At 37.2% G+C, this 17,781-nt stretch overlaps 1 protein-coding gene across 1 annotated transcript in view; it reads left to right on the top strand.

The window, feature by feature from the left end:
• Window positions 1-17,781, top strand: part of LOC147345295 (phospholipid-transporting ATPase ABCA3-like) — a 199,913-nt gene that overhangs the window by 136,154 nt on the left and 45,978 nt on the right. The window contains 2 exon segments of the mRNA XM_086375382.1: window positions 6,581-6,740; window positions 7,482-7,776. Of these exon segments, the coding sequence (XP_086231508.1) occupies window positions 6,581-6,740; window positions 7,482-7,776 (455 nt within the window).

Raw genomic sequence — 17,781 nt, 5'->3', positions numbered from 1 at the left:
GACTTGAATCTTGTAGAAGTGCAGATTATCATACAAATAGTTTCATTTACATAGATTAAGGGAACAATGTCTGAGTATAACATAATAGTTTGTCAAGTCAGTTCTGAGCCATTAGGCAGAACCCACTTGAAGACAGAGTCTGGGGTAAATGCATAGTACATTAACATAGCTTAAGACAAACATTTCTTTTTTTTTTTTTTTTTTTTTAAGTAGTACCTTTGGTTTTTTTTGTTTTTGTTTTTGTTTTACTTTACAGTATTGTATTGGTTTTGCCATACATCAACATGAATCCGCCACGGGTGTACACATGTTCCCAATCCTGAACCCCCCTCCCACCTCCCTCCCCATACCATCCCTCTGGGTCACCCCAGTGCACCAACCCCAAGCTTCCTGTATCCTGCATCGAACCTGGACTGGCAATTCATTTCTTATATGATATTATACATGTTTTAATGCCCTTCTCCCAAATCATCCCCCCCTCCCTCTCCTGCAGAGTCCAAAAGGCTGTTCTATACATCTGTGTCTCTTTTGCTGTCTCACAAAAATAACAGGGTTATCGTTACCATCTTTCTAAATTCCATATATATGCATTAGTATATTGTATTGGTGTTTTTCTTTCTGGCTTACTTCTCTGTGTATAATAGGCTCCAGTTTCATCCACCTCATTAGAACTGATTCAAATGTATTCTTTTTAATGGCTGAGTAATACTCCATTGTGTATATGTACCACAGCTTTCTTACCCATTCATCTGCTGATGGACATCTAGGTTGCTTCCAAGGACAAACATTTCCATAAGGGGAATGCATTGGTTAACTCAAGGTTTGAGAATAGTTAACTTCAGGTGGAACCAGGTGTCATTATGGCAACACAGTATTTTAAGAGAAACCTCTTTTTAAATTTGTATAGAGAAGGGAAACAAAAAAAATATATATATATATATCACTAGTTTGTTTCCTCCTGCCACTTAAGAGAGAGATAAAAAATGTCTGACACTTGCAGCCTATTTCCTCCGTTTGGAGACCTCTGGCCTTCCTGCCTGTTACCCTCTCATATATGTACTGTATCCTCTTTAGCCATTTCTCAGTCGATGGACATTTAGTTTACCTTCATGTCTTGGCTGTTGTAAACAGTGCTTCAGTGAACATTGGGGTGAATGTATCTTTTCAAATCATGTTATTCTCTGGATATATGCCCAGGAATGGGATTGTAGGGTCATATGGTAGTTTTTTTTTTAAGGAACCCCATGCTGTTCTCCATAGTGACTCTACCAATTTACATTCCCACCAAGAGTGTACAAAGATTTCTTTCTCTCCACACCCTCTCCAGCATTTTTTGTTTGATGATAGTCATTCTGACTGATGTGAGGTGATATCTCATTGTAGTTTTGATTGGCATTTCTCTAATAATTAGCAGTATTGGCCATCTTTGTTTGTACCTACAGGCCATCTGTATGTCTTTTTTGAATAAAAGCCTATTTAATTCTTCTGCCCATTTTTTGAGTGGAGTGTTTGTTTTTACACTGTTCATGAGGTGTTTGCAAATTTTGGAGACTAATCCTTTGTCAGTCACATCATTTGCAAATATTTTCTCCCAATCTGTGGGTTGTCTTTTCATTTTGTTTACTGTTTCCTTCGCTGTGCAAAAACTTTTGAGTTTAAATAGGTCCGATTTATTTATTTTGTTTTTATTTCCATTATTATAGGAACTGTATTAAAAAAAAACTATTCCTGTGGTTTATGTCAGTGAATATTCACCTATGTTTTCCTCTAGGAGTTTTATAGTGTCTGGTCTCATATTTAGGTTTTTAATCCATTTTATTTTTGTGTCTGGAGTTAAATAATGATCTATTTTCATTTTTTACATGTGGCTTTCCAGTTTTTCCAGCAACATTGAAGAGACTGTCTTTCCAACATTGTGCAATCTTGCTTCCTTTGTAATAGATTAATTGGTCATCAGTGCATGGGCTTATTTCTGGATTTTCTATCCTATTCCATTGATCTATTTTCTATTTTTGTGCCAATATCATACTGTTTAGATGACTGTAGCTTTGTAGTATAGTCTGAAGTCAAGGAGCCTGATTCCTCCAGCTTTTTTTTCTTTTTTAAGATTGCTTTGGCTATATGAGAGTTCCAGAAAAATATCTACTTCTGCCTTATTGACTACACCAAAGTGGCTTAAAACTCAGCATTCAGAAAACTAAGATCATGGCATCTGGTCCCATCACTTCCTGGGAAATAGATGGGGAAACAGTGAAAACAGTGTCAGACTTTATTTTGTTGGGCTCCAAAATCACTGCAGATGGTGATTGCAGCCATGAAATTAAAAGATGCTTACTCCTTGGAAGAAAAGTGTTGACCAACCTAGACAGCATATTAAAAAGCAGACACATTACTTTGCTGACAAAGTCTCTCTAGTCAAAGCTATGGTTTTTCCAGTAGTCATGTATGGATGTGAGAGCTGGACTGTAAAGAAAGTTGAGCACCAAAGAATTGATGCTTTTGAACTGTGGTGTTGGAGAAGATTCTTGCGAGTCCCTTGGACTGCAAGGAAATCCAACCAGTCCATCCATAAGGAAATCAGTCCTGAATATTCATTGGAAGGACTGATGCTGAAGCTGAAACTCCAATACTTGGCCCACCTGCTAGGAAGAACTGACTCATGCTAGGAAGACCCTGATGCTGGGAAAGATTGGAGGCAGGAGAAGAAGGGGACGACAGAGGATGATATGGTTGGATGGCAGCACTGACTCAATGGACATGAGTTTGAGTAAACTCCAGGAGTTTGTGATGGACAGGGAGGCCTGGCCTGCTCCACTCCATGGGGTCACAAAGAGTGAGACACGACTGAGTACTGAACTGTGAGCTTGGCTATGTGGGGACTTCTGTGTCTCCATACAAATTTTGAAATTTGTTGTTGTTGTTGTTGTTCTAGTTCTGTGAAAAATGCCATAGTAATTTGATAGGGAATGTACTGAATTTGTAGATTGCCTTGGATAATGTAGTTTTTGACAATATTGATTCTTCCAATCCACAAACATGGTATATCTTTTCATATGCTTATATCTCCTTCAATTTCTTTCATCAGCATCTTATAGTTTTGGAGTCACAGGTCTTTGTTTTGTCTCCTTAGGTAGATTTACTCCTAGGTATTTTATTCTTTTTTATCTTTGCCCATTTTTGAGTCAGATTCTTTTTTGTTGTTGAGTTTTAGAATTTATATATATTAGTCTGGTGTAAATGTAATTTGGTTTCAGACCATGAATTTTAAATTGTTATAACTAGGCTCAAACACATCTTTATAAATCAAAATAGGAACCATTACAGTTAACACACTTTTGACAATGAGAAATAAGTTTGTTTATTCCTGTAGCATAAAAATCCATGCTTCGGGATTTAGTGACCTCTTGGAAAGCATTTTCTTCATCCTGCTTGTTTTGGAAGTGTTTTCTCTGCAAAAAGTTGTTGAGATGCTTGAAAAAGTGGTAGTCAGTTGGCAAGAGGTCAGGTGAATATGGCAGATGAGGCAAAACTCTGTAGCCCAATTCGTTCAACTTTTGAAGTGTTGGTCGTGCAATGTGCTGTTGGGCATTGCCATGGAGAAGAATTAAGATCCTTTCTGTTGACCAATGCCGGTGGTAGGCATTGCAGTTTCAGTGCATCGCATCAATTTGCTGAGCATACTTCTCAGATGTAATGGTTTCATTGAAATTCAGAAAGCTGTAGTGGGTCAGATGGGCAGCAGGCCACCAAACAGTGAACATGACCTTTTTTTGGTGCAAGTTTTCTTTGGGAAGTGCTTTAGAGCTTCTTCTTGGTCCAGCCCCTGAGTTGGTCATCACTAACTGTCTTACACAATTCACTTTTTGTTGCACATCACAATCTGATCAAGAAATGTTCATTGCTATTGCATAGATTAAGAGAAGACAACACTTCAACAATTTTTTTTTTGGGGGGGTCAGCACATGAGGCATTCCACTTATTAAGCTTTTTCCCTTTCCAATTTGCTTCAAATGCCGAATGACTGTAGAATGGTCAATGTTGAGTTCTTGGGCAACTTTTTATGTAGGTGTAAGAGGCTCAGCTTCAATGATGGCTCTCAATTTGTTGTTGTCAACTTCTGATGGTTGGCCACTATGCTTCTCATCTTCAAGGCTCTCATCTCCTTTGCAAGACTTCTTGAACCACAACTGCACTGTACATTCATTAGCACTTAGTGGGTCAAATGCACTGTTGATGTTGTGAGTTGTCTCTGCTGCTTTTATGACCCATTTTCAACTCAAATAAAAAAGCTCTTGAATTTACTTTTTGTCTAACATCACTTCCATAGTCCCAAATAAATATAAAATAAACAGTAAGGAATAAGTCATTAGCAAAACAGCATATAGTGAGAAATGTGCATTAAAATGATGTACAATATAATCACATTTATTTAGAATGTATTCTAATATCAAACAGCAAATTTCAACAATGCAAAACTACAATTACTTTTTCACCACCCTAATATATTCTTGACATTAATTCTTTACTAGACTTATGACTGGCAGATACTTTCTCCTATTCTATAAATTGCATTTTCACTCTGTGGAGATTGTCTTTGATGCATGAAGGTTTTTCATTTTTGTGAAGTACGATTTGCTTATTTTGCCTTTTGTTACTTATCCCTTTGGTATCATAAACAAGAAATCATTAACAAATACATTGCTGTGAATCTTTTGTCCTATGTTTTCTTCTAAGGGTTTTATAGTTTTTGGTCTTTGACCCATTTTGAATGGTGTTAAGTAAGGGTTCAAATACCTATATCTCCCTCTCTTTTGGACCTCCTTCCATCTAGGTCACCACAGTGCATTAAGTAGAGTTCCCTGTGCTATACAGTATAGAACATGATGTTTTGATATGTGTATACATTGTGAAATAGTAACCACAATAAAGCTAATTAACATATCCATCACTTCATACAGTTACCATTTTCTTTTTTGATGATAAGAACACTTGAGATCTACTATTCCACATCATTTCAAATTTACAATACATTATTATTAATTATAGTCACCATACTACACTTGTAAAAAACTGTAGAACTTAACACCATTCAAACTGGATCAAAGACCTAAATATAAGAACTAAAACTATAGGTTGTGTTTTTACTCTGTGGATATTGTCTTTTGATGTATGAAAGTTTTTAATTTTCATGAAGTACAATTTGCCTATTTTGCCTTTTGCTACTTATGTATGTGTATAATCTATTCATTTTGCTATACAGTAGAAACTAGCACAACATTGTAAAGCTACTATGAAAGTGAAAGTCGCTCAGTCATGTCTGAATCTTTGCAACCCCATAAACTACACAGTCCATGGAATTCTCTAGGCCAGAATACTGGAATGGGTAGCCTTTCCCTTCTTTAGGGGAATCTTCCCAACCCGGGGGTCAACCCAGGTCTCCCTCATTGCAGGCGGATTCTTTACAAGCTGAGATACAAAGCTAATATACTCAAGTAAAAAGTTTTTGAAAATCATATTCTATACCCTTAATATTTGTAATTTTCACTTGTCAATCACACTTAAATTGGAAAATAAAAAGAAGATAAATAGAAAGTAAATGGCAGATGTTAGATATAAACTCAAATATATCACTAATTACACTACATGTAAATAGACTAACAACAATTCATATGCTTGTAAGGGAGTATGTCTATGTGTGTGTGGGAAAATTTTTCATCAGGGTTATCTCTAGGTATTGGAACTATTTTCCTTTCTTTTTTTTGTATCTTGTAGTGTTTTACTCATGGAAATTATTACTAATAAATAAAATATGAAGAATAAAAATTTTAGAAAAATGACAGAGAATTTTTTTTCCTTAGGTTATAATTACTTGTGTATATTTTTTCATTCTTCTTAAGCATCCATACCAAAAGACACAGCTTTGGACATAGGCACTAAATGGAAAATATAAGGATTTTTTTTTAAAAAAAAACCTACTATCCAAAGGCCCTATCATTTCATAACATAAAGAACACCTTAACATCCAAAGGAGAGTTATTATCTTTGACTTAAGATAAGTGCTTTTACTTGAATAAATTCAGCTTAATGAAACACAATATGTTACAATTGTTTTTCTCATCTTACCACAGAATGGTAGAAACTTTACCATGAATTGGCATCAGTCCTCTAACTGGTTTATTGAGAGCCAATATTATCATACTTGGGCTTCCCTGGTGGCTCAAATGGTAAAGAATCTGCCTGCAATGTGGGAGACCAAGGTTCAATCCCTGGGTCAGGAAGATCCCCTGAAGAAGGGAATGGCAACCCACTCCAGCATTCTTGCCTGGAAAACCCCATGGACAGAGGAGACTAGAGGGCTACTGTCCATGGGTTCACATAGAATTGGACAGGACCGAGTGACTAATACTTTCACTTTCACATTATCATACTGCTTTTATACAATATACTTAACAATCAGTAAGAAAGATCAAAGAGTCCTCCAAATTTGGAAATTTGTTTGCTATTTGACAAATAAAATAGATTGAAGGTATAGTCAAAGTAAAATATTTTGTGCTTTTTGTGTGTATATGTGTGTATTTAGGGTCAATAAGCTGGCAGATTCTGAAATGGAGATTCGATCTATCCAGTCTTCTCTTTCAACAACCCAAAGAGGACAAAACAGGAATCAGAGTAGGAGAGTATTCAGAAATCATGAAGGACTCAGATTAAATGAAATTGCTAACATTAAATTTAATACTGGGGTGAGTATATTCATTAAGAATGTAAAACTAGTATATTTGGCTTGGGTGTATATACTACCTGAACCTGAAAGATGTTTGGAGTATGACCATAGGAGAGTCAAGGAGATAAGAAATAGTCTGTACTACAACTCCATTAATTTCCTGATGCAGGAGAAATGGGTTTTAGATAAAGACCACAGCTATGTCACTTTCACCATTGTTATTTCTCAGAATCACTGAGAGGTTCTCCTCATTTTCTAATAAATTTTCCCTTTATTTGGTTCTAACAAGACCCAAGATTTACTTTTAGAAGATATTGGTTGATCAAAGATTAGGGGCATTTTCTCACTATGAACCATTGTTAGTATACTAAATAAAGTAAAAGACAGTAGTTGTATATAAGTTTTATGGGGATAGTTCCCTTAAAAAGAGAGATGGAAAGATTATGGTTTGATGTTAAATTAAATAAATAAATATAATCTTTTCTAATCAGAAATAATACAAATATATTAATGAATAAAATCACCTTGACAAGATTTTCAGTGTAGTTAGGTAAGAAACCAGATGTTAAGTCTTTTCCCTTAATACCTTATACAAATAAACTTTTCCATACCGTTTTGTTTTCTTTGGTTAAATTCAAGAATATATTTGTATAATATGTGTTTATCTTTTGCTATAAAAATTTTAAGCATTGAATTTCAATTTGAATATCTTCCTTGGATCACGAGTAATTCTGATGCTATGTTCTTCTCCTCTTTTTAGTTTCCACTTTACCGCCAGCAATTTCATGCCATGTTTTTAAAGAGAGCACTATTCAATTGGCGCAGTTGGAAGTTGACATTGCTACATATATCAATAATTTTGTTTGTCACTACTTACCTTTTAACAACTCTAAACTTGTATTATATTATGCCTGCCAGAGAAATGGACTTAAGTCAATATGGTCGAACAATTGTGCCTTACTCAATTTCTGGGAATTCTGTTTTGGCTCTAAATATCATAAATAACCTTGAGATTTTTTTAAAGCTTAAGAATCAAGAACTTCAGGAAGTACAAGGTAAGACCTGTAGGAAAAAAGAGACCACTGCTATATGAACACCTACATGTATCACTTGCAAAGAAGGAAGTTAACTATGCTATCTAGCTACCCATTTCTTTCTTTTCCTACTAACTACCAGTATCTTCAGTTCAGTTCAGTTCAGTTCAGTCGCTCAGTCATGTCCGACTCTTTGCGACCCCATGAATCGTAGCACGCCAGGCCTCCCTCCATCACCAACTCCCAGAGTTTACTCAAACTCTTTTCCATCGAGTCGTTGATTCCATCCAGCCATCTCATCCTCTGTCGTCCCCTTCTCCTCATGCCCCCAATCCCTCCCAGCATCAGGGTCTTTTCAAATGAGTCAGCTCTTTGCATCACGTGGCCAAAGTATTGGAGTTTCAGCTTCAACATAAGTCCTTCCAATGAACACCCAGGACTGATCTTTAGGATGGACTGGTTGGATCTCCTTGCACTCCAAGGGACTCTCAAGAGTCTTCTCCAACACCACAGTTCCAAAGCATCAATTCTTTGGCACTCAGCTTTCTTCACAGTCCAACTCTCACATCCATACATGACCACTGGAAAAACCATAGCCTTGACTAGATGGACCTTTGTTGGCAAAGTTATGTCTCTGCTTTTTATTTTATTTTTTTTCTAGTTTATAATGGGTTTTATTTTCATGCTTTGCAGTAATACATTCATGCTCAATTTATACCAGAGTTAGTCACAGAATTCTTTATAAAGATAAAGCCAAGTTATATTTAATCTTATCTTTTAAGCTGTATCAGCATGACATTCTGTAAAACTGGAAGTTACTAATGCAGTGTGCCAATAAAATATGGACAAGAGATATTTTAGGTCTCTAGTGGAAGAAAAGATTACTTCATTAACCATACACATATATTTTGATATATTCAGTTTGTATAGATCTATATTACCTGATTGATGTATGCTATCTAGGTTGGTCATAACTTTCCTTCCAAGGAGTAAGTGTCTTTTAATTTCATGGCTGCAGTCACCATCTGCAGTGATTTTGGAGCCCAGAAAAATAAAGTCTGACACTGTTTCCACTGTTTCCCCATCTATTTTCCATGAAGTGATGGGACCAGATGCCATGATTTTAGTTTTCTGAATGTTGAATTTTAAGCCAACTTTTTCACTCTCCTCTTTCACTTTCATCAAGAGACTTTTTAGTTCCTCTTTACTTTCTGCCATAAGGGTGGTGTCTTAGAGGCAGCTAAACCAAAAATCAAAAATGTACACTTTACAGCAGCTGGGCACAAAAGTTGATCATTAATGGAAGCATTCTGGCTGCAGTGGTCTTTCAGCTAATTGTATCACCTTTCAAAGGATGAGTAAAAGAGCCAAAATACTATGTTATTGTGAAATTTAGCATACAAATTTGTATTCTGACCAGAATATAAAAATGTTTCTCTAAGCTCTCACAGGGTAAAATAATTCCAGTATCTCCTTTACAATATTGATCTTTCTAAAAACAGGTGGCTGAAGACTTAGTAGATTGATTTTTCAGAACTACTATTTTGAAATAGTAGTACTCATTTAGCCATGACTCAAATAGTACTCAAACAGCTGTACTCATTTGTTTAATGTTTACTTTTTGTCAGAACTGTGAATATACTGAACAATTTTCTGTATTATGTTGCTAAATGCTAAAAGCAACCCTTTTATGTAGCTTATTTTTTTGTCCATTTATGTGTAAAGCATGTGAGCTCAGTCATATCCCATTCTTTGTGACCCCATAGACTGTAGTGCGCCAGGCTCCTGTGTCCATGGAATTTTCCAGGCAAGAACACTATAGTGGGTTACCATCTCTTATTCCAGGGAATCTCCCCAACCCAGAGATCAAACTGTAAGCCGGGTGTGGAGAAAAAGAGAATGAGCTGGGCAGTCAGGCAGAGAAAGATTTATTATAGGAAGAAAGCAAGTGACTGGCTTTAGAGAGAAACCAGTACTCTCCCTTTACAGCCAACCCTTCTTACACCCTATCAATAGGAAATTGTGCCCTGAAGGGAGGGGGGCCTTTGTTTATCTTTAGCACGTAGCTGGGGTCTTGTGATCATGCAGAGGGGTCTCGTGGTTGGGTGGTCACGTAGTCTTGAGAAACTGGCACCAGCAAGGAAAAACAGGATATCACTTTAAGGAAAAACCAGGATGCCACAGGGCAATGTGGCCACTGTGACTTCATCCCTTGTTTGTCAGGTAACCATAATGGGCCATTTTTAAACAATACGCTATGAGCCAGCCCCTTGTGAACCCTAACACAAAACTGCATCTCTTGCATCTCCTACAGTGACAGGAATTTTTTTTTTTTTTTAACCACAAGACCACCTGGGAAGCTCAGAAATTAGGCCAAAACCTAGTGGATGGAGAATTTTGAATTCTTTGTATGATTGAATGAGTCCATTCTTCCACAAAAGCAACAGAAATACTTGGAAAATAATTCTTAAAAATCAACCAACTTACAATATTGGAAATTAAGTAAAAGCATAGAACAAGCTAAAAAGTGTCTATTTTAAAAACTACTGAACCTCTATTTTTAAAAAAATAGTAAAATCTGTGACACTTTAACTATTCCTAGCTATGGATTTTCTAGCAGTTACGTACTGATGTAAGAATTAGACCACAAAGAAGACTGAGCACTGAAGAATTGATGCTTTCGAACTATGGTGCTGGAGAAGCCTCTTGAGAGTCCATTGGACAGCAGCAAGGAGATCAAACCAGTCAGTCCTAAAAGAAATCAACCCTGAATATTCATTGGAAGGACTGATGTTGAAGCTGAAGCTCCAATACTTTGGCCACCTGATGTGAAGAGCCGACTCACTGGAAAAGACCCTGAGGCTGGTAAAGACTGAGGGAAAGAGGAGATGAGGGCAACAGATGATAAGATGCTTGAATGGCATCATTCACTCAATGGACATGAGTTTGAGCAAACTCTGGAAGAGAATTAAGGACAGGAAATCCTGGCATGCTGCAGTTCATGGGGTTGCAAGGGGTCGGACACAACTTAGTGACTGAATAACAACAGTTCCTATGGTTCTCCGTCCCCTCAGTGGTGTGGTATCCATGAAAGCCAGAACCTCACAGTTGATGGAAAGAACTGATCTCTTCAGAGCCCTGTTAAAAGTCCCATTTATGAGGACTGTCAATACTTTGACTGAAATAGAAGCTCAAAAACTCTATTCCCAAGGCATTATTCCTATTGAATTTAAATTAGGGCTCAACTCTTTAGGAAAATCCCTAACCCCAGGGAATTATTTAAAGCAATAGAAATCCGCTGGTAATAGCACCACAGGTAGCTAAGGCTGTGCTTTCAGTTGGGTCAAATAAGAGCTTACCCAGAAAGCAATTTTAAAGGAATACCTGGAAAGCTAGATGACCACAGTGGACTTTAAAGTCCTGATATTCCTGCAGACCTAGAAAGCTCAGAATGGTAGTATGCATGGCCAGAAGTAACCTAGGAAATGAGAAGAATCCAGTCGTTTACTTCTAGTTGATGTTGAGGCCCTACACACGCAAGCAATGAAAGTTGAGGCTGACTTGTAAGCTGCCTGAAATTTGAAAGTGTGCCTTTGTTCAAAGATCTCCTTGGCCAAGGGTGGTAGACTTACTGGCTCTAGATATTTAAAAGAATCTTTTAGCTAGTTGCTAAATTATATTGATTTAAGACTGACTCCTAGAATACAGGCTTAAAGGCCAGAATTTTTTTTAAGTTCATCAGAGAAATAAGTGGCTTCATACTGTAGAGAATACAGAATCTACAGAACTGTCCACAGAAGTCATTAAGCAAATGAGTAGCAGCAACAACAACAAAATTAACAGTAACAACACACAGGGAGGTTCAGATACCAGAGTTGATACACCATCCTATATGCCCAGTTTTCAACAACAACAGAATGAGAAGAGAAAGAGTAATGGGCTGAATTGTGTCCCTTCAAAATTCATATGCTAAGCCCTACCTCCAATATCTCAAAATGTGACTGCATTTGGATATTAGATCTTTAAAAAAGTAATTAATTTAAAAGTCTTCAAGAGTGGTTCCAATGTGCGGATGAGGTTAGAACCATAGAATCAGAGGAACTCCGGGCTCAGGGATGCCAGGCATAGATGTGGGAGGAAGTAAGGGGCTCCTCTAAAAACAGGGAGATTGAGAAAAAGGTGGGCTTCTGGTTCAAGATTGCAGAGTAGAAGGATGTGAACTCATCTCCTCCTTTAAGAGGACCAGAATCACAACTAGTTGTTGAACAATCATTGACAGGAGGGCATGGGAACCACCAGAAAAAGTCACCCATGTCCAAAGACAAGAAGCCACGAGATAGTAGGAGGAGCACAATCACAATAAAATCAAATCCCATACCTGCCAGATGGGTAACCCACAAACCGGAAAACAATAATCCCAAAGAAGTTTTCCCACTGTTGCAAAGGTTCTGAGCCCCACATCAGCCTTCACAACCTGGGAATCTGACAAAGGAACTGGGAATCAACAGGGAATTTGACCTTGAAGGCCAGAAGAATTTGGTTATAGGACTTCCACAGGACTGGAAGAAATAGAGACTTCACTTTTGGAAGGAAAAAACAATCTTGCTGTAACCAAGACCCAGGGGAAAGGAGCAGTGACCCCACAAGAGACTGACCCAGACCTACCTGCTAGTGTTGGAGGTTCTCCTGTGGAGGCATGGGTCAGCAAGTTCTCACCACAAGGACGGAGGCATTGGCAACAGCAGTCCTTTAAGGTCCTGCTTGGTATAAGAACTCCTGGAGATCACCATTAACCCTACCATAGAGCCCATAGACCCCAGGGCTGGGTCACCCCAGGTCAAACATCAAACAGAAAGGGAATACAACCACACCCATCAGCAGATAATTGTGTTAAAGCTTTATTGAGCAATGCTCACCAGAGCAACACCCAGTTTTTCCTACCACCAGTCCCTTCCATCAAGAAGCTTACACAAGCCTCTTAGCCTCATCCACCAAAGGGCAGACAGAAGAAGCCAGAAGAACCACAATTCCACAGTGTTAGAACAAAAACCACATTACAGAAGGTTAATCAGGATGAAAAAGCCGAGAGTTATGTCCCAAATGAAGGGATAAGATAAAACCCCAGAACAACAATTAAATGAAGTGGAGATAAGCAACCTTACAGGAAAATAATTCAGAATCGTGATAGTGAAGATGATCCAGGATCTCAGAAACAGAATGGAGAAGATGCAAGAAATGTTTACCAAAGACCTTCAAGAACTAAAGAACAAACAAATAGAGATTAACAATACACTAGAAGGAATCAATAGCAGAATAACTGAGGCAGAAGAATGAAGTGACCTGGAGGACAGAATGGTAGAAAACACTGCCACGGAACAGAATATTTGGGGTGGGGCGGGGGGGAATGAAAAGAAATGAAGACAGTATATGAGATGACTGGGACAACATTAAATGCACCAACAATCACATTATAGGGGTCCCAGAAGAAGAGAGAGAGAAAGGACTTGAGAAAATATTTGAAGGCATAGTAGCTTAACACTTTCCTAACATGGGAAAGGAAATAGTTAACCAAGTCCAGGAAGTGCAGAGAGTCCAGGCAAGATAAAACCATGGAGGGAAACACTGACACATAGTAGTCAAACTGATAAAATATAAATACAAAGATAATATATTAAAAGCAATAACGGAAAATGATAAATAGCATACAATGGAACTCCCATAGCTGATTTCTCAACAGAATCACTACAAGCCAGAAGTGAATGACATGATATATAAAGTGATGAAAGGGAAGAAGCTACAACCAACAATTTTCTACCCAGCAAAACTTGTTGAGATTTGATGGAGAAATCAAAAGCTTTCCAGACAAGCAAAAGTTAAGAGAATTCAGCATCACCAAACCTGTTTTACAGCAAATGCTAAAGGAACTTCTCAAGGCAGAAAACACAAGAGAAGGAAAAAACTTACACAAAATAAACTCAAAACAATTAAGAAAAGTGTAATAGGATGATACTTATCGATAATTAGGGCTTCCAATGTCGTGCTAGTTGTAAAGAACCCGCCTGCCACTGCAGGAGGCATAAGAGACATGGATTTGATCCCTGGGTCAGGAAGATCCCCTGGAGTAGGAAATGGCAACCCACTCCAGTGTTCTTGTCTGGAGAATCCCATGGACAGAGGAGCCTGGTGGGCTGCAGTCCATGGGGTTGCTAAGAGTTGGACACAATGAAGCAGCTTAGCACATACCACATCACTCTACTTAACCCCCCAAATTGTATATAATTATTCTATATCTTTAGGTTAATCTTGTTCCCATTATGGCTTTCAATATAATTATCTTGTATTTTTTAGTCTGGCTATTGACTGTGAAAGTTGATAAACATCTTTTATTATTGTGATTATGTCACTATTAATATTATTCACTTAATACAATTGTATCATGATTGGTCAATAGAAAATAATAGAATTGTATATCACCAAAAAAAAACTTTAATAGAAAAATCTGTAATCACTTTTTAAAATCCAGATGCATAGCAGAATTACCTTGGAATTTTTTGAAAAATACAAATGTCCAGATATTGCTTTTGTCTCCAAAGATCCTGATGTGTTTCTAATGAGCAGCCATGTATAACAAAAACTGGACTATATGATTATCTTTTACTTTCATCTAGCTTGTTCCACTTTTTCTATTTCATATTCAGTGCTCCCATTTCATTTCATTTATGTTTTCCAATTTCTTGATCTCTTGTCTCTTTTTTTGATGTCCTTTCTTATGCCTTTATCAAGCATAGTAGAAAAGCTTTTGCATACTTGTATATATATATACACACACACACACACCCCCATGGGAGTTTCCAGGCAAGAGTACCGGAGTGGGGTGCCATTGCCTTCTCTGATATATATATATATGTAGTATGTATAATATAATATATGTATTTTATAAAACATGAATTTCTTCCTAGCTAAAAAATTTAACATTTTGATTTCACTTGTTTGCCTTACTAAGAAAAGAAAGGTAGATTTCTAATTAAAAAAAAATAGATACACAACCAGCAATGAATGTTTACTGTACAGCACAAGCAACTGTAGTCAATATCTTGTAATAACCTATAATGGAAAATAATATATGTGTATATATTAAAGGAAAAAAAAGAAGTAATTAATTTAAACTGAAATTATTAGAGCAGACCTTTATCCAGTGATTGGTCTCCTTTTAAGAGGCTGAAATTAAACTCAATCTTAGCCAAAGGCTGAGAACCAATAAGGACACAGATATATATACATAGAGGAAAGACCATGTGAAAGCACAAGGACAAGAAAGCCATTTATGACCCCAGGGGAGAGATCGCAGAAGAAACTCACCCTGCCAGCACCTTGTTCTTGGACTTCTAGCCTCTAGAACTGTAAAAAAACACATTTCTAAGTCAGCCAGGCTATGGTACTTTATTTTGACCGTCCCAGAAAACTAAAATAGAAACAGAAGAGTGTACCCATATGCCGGGGAAAGAGAGCCAGTGGATAATGTACTTGAGGAAAGGCAAATGTTGAACTTAGTATACAGAGACTATTTGTTGTGCAGTCAGTCATGTCTAACTCTTCGAGACCCCATGGACTGCAGCACACCAGGCTTCCCTGACATTCATTATCTCTGAGAGTTTGCTCAAACTCATGTCCATTGAGTTGATGATGCCATCCAACCACCTCATCCTCTGTCATCCCCTTCTTCTCCTGCCCTCAATCCTTCCCAGTATCAGGGTCTGTTCCAAAGAGTCGGCTGTCGCATCAGGTGGCTGAAGTATTGGAGCTTGAGCTTCAGCATTAGTCCTCCCAATGAATATTCAGAGTTGATTTCCTTTAGGACTGACTGGTTTGATCTTGCTGTCCAAGAGATTCCCAAGAGTCTTCTCCAGGACCACATTTTGAAAGCATCAAGACTATAAATCAGCTATTACAAATATTTTCAACAAACTAAAGGAAATATGTTTAAAAAATAAAGGAATGTATGGCAACTTCGTCTCTCCATAAAGAGAATTTTAATGAAGAAATATAAATAAAAATTTCAAATGGAAATTCTGTAGTTGGAAAACATAACTGAAATGAAAATTTCACCAGAGGGACCCAATGATAGATTTGAATTGGCAGAAAAATGAATTTCTAAATTGAAGATAGTTAATAAAGGTTATCCAATCTGTGAAACAGAAAGATGGAAAGGAACAGCTTCTGAGACATAGAACAACATCAAGCATGCCAACACAGGCATAATGGGAGAACCAGGCGGCAAAGAGACGGATAAAAGGGCAGAAAAGTATTTGAGGAAATAATGACTGAAGACTTCCCAAATATAATGGAAAACATTAATCTTCACCTCCAAGATGTTTAATGAATTCTAAGTATGGTAAACTGAAAAATAATCACACCTAACACAACATAATTTAACTGGTAAAAGTCAAAAGGAAATCTTGAAAGCCAAGGAGGAAAATAATATTAATTTTAAAAAAGGTCATTAAAAAGAAAATTTTTAAATTTTGATATATTCACATGATAACATATCATATAGTAATAAAAAAACATAAAATTTACCCAAAACAGCATGAATGAATATTAGAAGTAGAGTGTTGAATTGGAAAAAAATAATAAAAAGACTACTTAAAATTTTATATTCTTTTCAGAAGGCTCAAAATCAAATACCACTAAACAACATATTGCAGTGGAAGTAGGAGGTGCTCTGTACAGTCAGCAATAAGACCTAGAGCTGACTGTGGCTCAGACCATGAGCTTCTTACTACAAAATCCAGACTTAAATTGAAGAAGGCAGGAAAAACCACTAAGTCATTCAGGTATGACCTAAATCAAATTCATTGTGATTACACAGTGGAGGTGAATTCGATTTAAGGGATTAGATCTGGTAGACAGAGTGCCTGAAGAACTATGGATGGAGGTTCATAACATTGTACATGAGGCAGTGATCAAAACCATCCCAAAGGAAAAGAAATGCAAGAAGTCAAAATGGTTGATTGAGGAGGCTTTACAAATAGCCAAGGAAAGGAAAGAAGAGAAGTGAAAGGCAAGGGAGAATGGGAAAAATAACCCAACTGAATGAAGAGTTCCAGAGAATAGCAAGGAGAGATAAAAAGTTTTTCTTAAATGAACAATACAAAGAAATAAAGGAAAACAACAGAATGGGAAAGACTATAGATCTCTTCAAGAAAATTGGAGACATCAAGGGAATATTTCTTGCAAAGATGGGCATGATAAAGGACAGAAATGGTAAGAATCCAACAGAAGCAGAAGAGATTAAAAAGAGGTGGCAAGAATACACAAAAGAACTATACAAAAAAGATCTTAATGACCCAGATAACCATGATGGTGTGGTCACTCCCCTAGAGCCAGGTATCTTGGAGTGTGAAGTCAAGTGGGCCTTAGGAAGAATTACTACAAACAAAGTTAGTGGAGGTGATAGAATTCCAGCTGAGCTATTTCAAATCCTAAAAGATGATGCTGTTGAAATGCTACACTCAATATGTCAGCAAATTTAGAAAACTCAGCAGTGGCCACAGGACTGGAAACCATCAACTTTCATTCCAATCCCAAAGAAGAACAATGTCAAAGAATGCTTAAACTACCACAAAATTGCACTCATCTCACATGAGACCAAGGTAATGCTCAAAATCCTTTAAGCTAGGCTTCAGCAGTACATGAACCAAGAACTTCCAGGTGAACAAGCTGGGTTTAGAAATGGCAGAGGAACCAGGGATCAAATTGCCAACATTTGTTCGATCAGACAGAAAGCAAGGGAATTCTAGAAAAACATCAACTTCTGGTTCATTGACTATGCTAAAGCCTTTGACTGTGGATCACAACAAACTTTGGAAAATTCTTAAAGAGATTGGAGAGCCAGACCACCTTACCTGTCTCCTAAGAAACCTGTATGCAGGTCAAGAAGGAACAGTTAGAACCAGACATAGAACAACTGACTGGTTCACACTGGGAAAGGAGTATGTTAGGGCTGTATACTGTCACCCTGCTTAT

Source organism: Bos grunniens, chromosome 25 (genome assembly GCF_055505025.1).
Source record: "Bos grunniens cultivar Pamir isolate PY7600 chromosome 25, Bosgru_T2T1.0, whole genome shotgun sequence".
NCBI lineage: Eukaryota > Metazoa > Chordata > Mammalia > Artiodactyla > Bovidae > Bos > Bos grunniens.
This window is presented reverse-complemented; position numbering and strand designations above follow the sequence as displayed.